The 1877-nt window shown below is 52.5% G+C and overlaps 1 protein-coding gene across 1 annotated transcript; it reads right to left on the bottom strand.

Annotated features, from left to right (window-relative positions):
• Nucleotides 1-420: 420 nt before the first annotated feature.
• On the bottom strand, nucleotides 421-1614 carry LOC131478429 (mucin-16-like). The gene is made up of 2 exons (XM_058657688.1): nucleotides 561-1614; nucleotides 421-450 (listed from the first exon to the last, which is right to left on the bottom strand). The coding sequence occupies exons 1-2, from the start codon at nucleotides 1608-1610 to the stop codon at nucleotides 421-423; spliced, it is 1080 nt and encodes a 359-aa protein (XP_058513671.1). The 5' UTR covers nucleotides 1611-1614.
• Between the last annotated feature and the right edge of the window lie 263 nt (nucleotides 1615-1877).

Genomic DNA, 1877 nt, shown 5'->3' on the forward strand with positions numbered 1-1877 from the left:
GAGGTGCTTCTGGCTGTCAAGCCTGCAGTCAAGGACATTGGTCTTCCTGGAGTCCTTGCAGTATGAAGGGAGTCAGGAGTTGAGGAAATACTGGTATCCTCCAAGGTGGAGACAGTCACCTGTAGAGACGTGGCTGTGGATATGTCTGGGTCAGCTGGGAGAGAGGAGTATGATTCTTGTCTAGGATCAGTTGCTTTTGGCACATTCTCAGGCCCTGTGCCTTGAGCTATCTCCAGGATGTGTGTCCTGCCGGGAGAGATGACTTCTGCCCCGGATACATCAGTGGTAGCACCAGTGTCGCCCTCAGAAAGACCAGGACTCGTCTCTGCTGTTGAGCTAGTCTCTGAAGCACTGGACGATCTCAATCCAGGGGTCAGAGAGGGAGCCAGCCCTCTGGGTATCCATGTCATGTTAAAGAGGTCAGGGGTTGATGGTAAAATACTTGCATCCCTAGAGGGGGAGGCAGTTATCTGTGGAGATATGGCTTTGGATATCCCTAGGTCAGCTGGGATGGAGGAATGTGACTCTCGTCCAGGACCGGTGGTGTCCATCATGGTCACTGACGTGTCTAAGGAAGAAGTCTGCTGTGACTCTATTTTGACTTCGGAGGAGGTCAGAACATTCGCTGGGGCACTAGTCAGATGTGGAGAGAGACTAGATTCTGGTTCTGGGATTGGACTTAAAACTTCAGTGATCTCCATCAGACCAGAAGTGACAATCAGAGGGGAGGAGGTGCTGCTCTCTGTAACCGTGGAGGAGACAGACAACCAAGAGTTTATGGCAGAGGGAGACAAGGAGGCCAAGTGTGAGGCTGCCTCACCCACAGAGGTCGTGCTTGCCCTTGACACATTCTCAGGACCCGTGCTTGGAAGACTGGTCATCTCTGAGTTGCGAGTCTCCACTGACGTGGTCCCTGCCCACCATGTCATGGTTGGCTTTTCCCCAGTGATGGTGCTCTGTGTTATTGTCCCTGGAGAACCCGCATGGTTGATGGTAGTCATCTTGGCAGGTTCCATCATGTCAAGGGGATTAGAGAAAGAGGAGCTCTTCCTGCTAAGGGTTTGTGGTGACTCTGCGGGTGGAGCTGCACCATATTCTTGGCTAGAAAAAAGTTCTGTCTTGGACACCTTGGTCATAGCAGTAGCAGGTGATTCAGAAAGATCACTGCGGGTCTCTGCAGTGGAGCTTGCTCCCTCAGAGCTACTGGCCTCTCTCGATCCCATCCTCGGGAAAGGAGGGGGACTGGTTACCAAAACCGGGCTCATGCTCAGGTCATGTGTGGTCTCGTTCAGCCCAGATGTGAGCGGCGAAGGAATGGATTGAGAAAAAAGAGTGTTGTCCTGTGCTAACATGGAGGACTCAGGGGTCAAGGCCTTGACAGGGGAAGAGGAGGGGGAGGACTCAGAAGTTGTTTCCGTCACAGAAAGTGTACTTGTCCTTGACACACTCCCAAGAGCAGTCTCTTCTGAATGAGGAATACTGTAAGTCAGTGTTGAAGGAGTCCCTGTCCAGATGGTTGGAGTTGATGTGTCCCCACTGTGGGTTCTCTGTGTCGGTCCCAGGCTATGTCCTGCCTGGACAGAGAGTGTCGGGTCTGCTGATTCCACCATGGTAGAGAAGCTAGAGAACTCAGGGATATTTCCAGTGGTGATGTCTGGCAACGGTGGGGTTTGAGCTGACTGTGGAGTGGGTATCCTACCAGCAGCAATGTCTTCTTCTGTCCTGGACACCTCAGTGGTAGCCCCAGGATGCCCCGCAGAAAGGCCAGGGCTTGCCTCTGCTGTTGAGCTGATCTCAAAGGTGCTGGTTACTCTGAATTCAGTGGTTAGAGAGGAGGCTGGCCCTCTATACATCCTTGTAGAATTGAAAAGGACAAC

This window comes from Ochotona princeps, chromosome 33 (assembly GCF_030435755.1).
Source record: "Ochotona princeps isolate mOchPri1 chromosome 33, mOchPri1.hap1, whole genome shotgun sequence".
Taxonomy (NCBI): Eukaryota; Metazoa; Chordata; class Mammalia; order Lagomorpha; family Ochotonidae; genus Ochotona; species Ochotona princeps.

What these genes read in the sequence shown, in the direction of transcription:
- LOC131478429 (XM_058657688.1), bottom strand. Translation starts at nt 1,610, where the DNA reads ATGGTGGAATCAGCAGACCCGACACTCTCTGTCCAGGCAGGACATAGC. An exon ending in CTTCTTCCTTAGACACGTCA is followed by an intron (nt 451 to 560) that starts GTGACCATGATG and finishes CTCCCCCTCTAG; the next exon opens with GGATGCAAGTATTTTACCAT.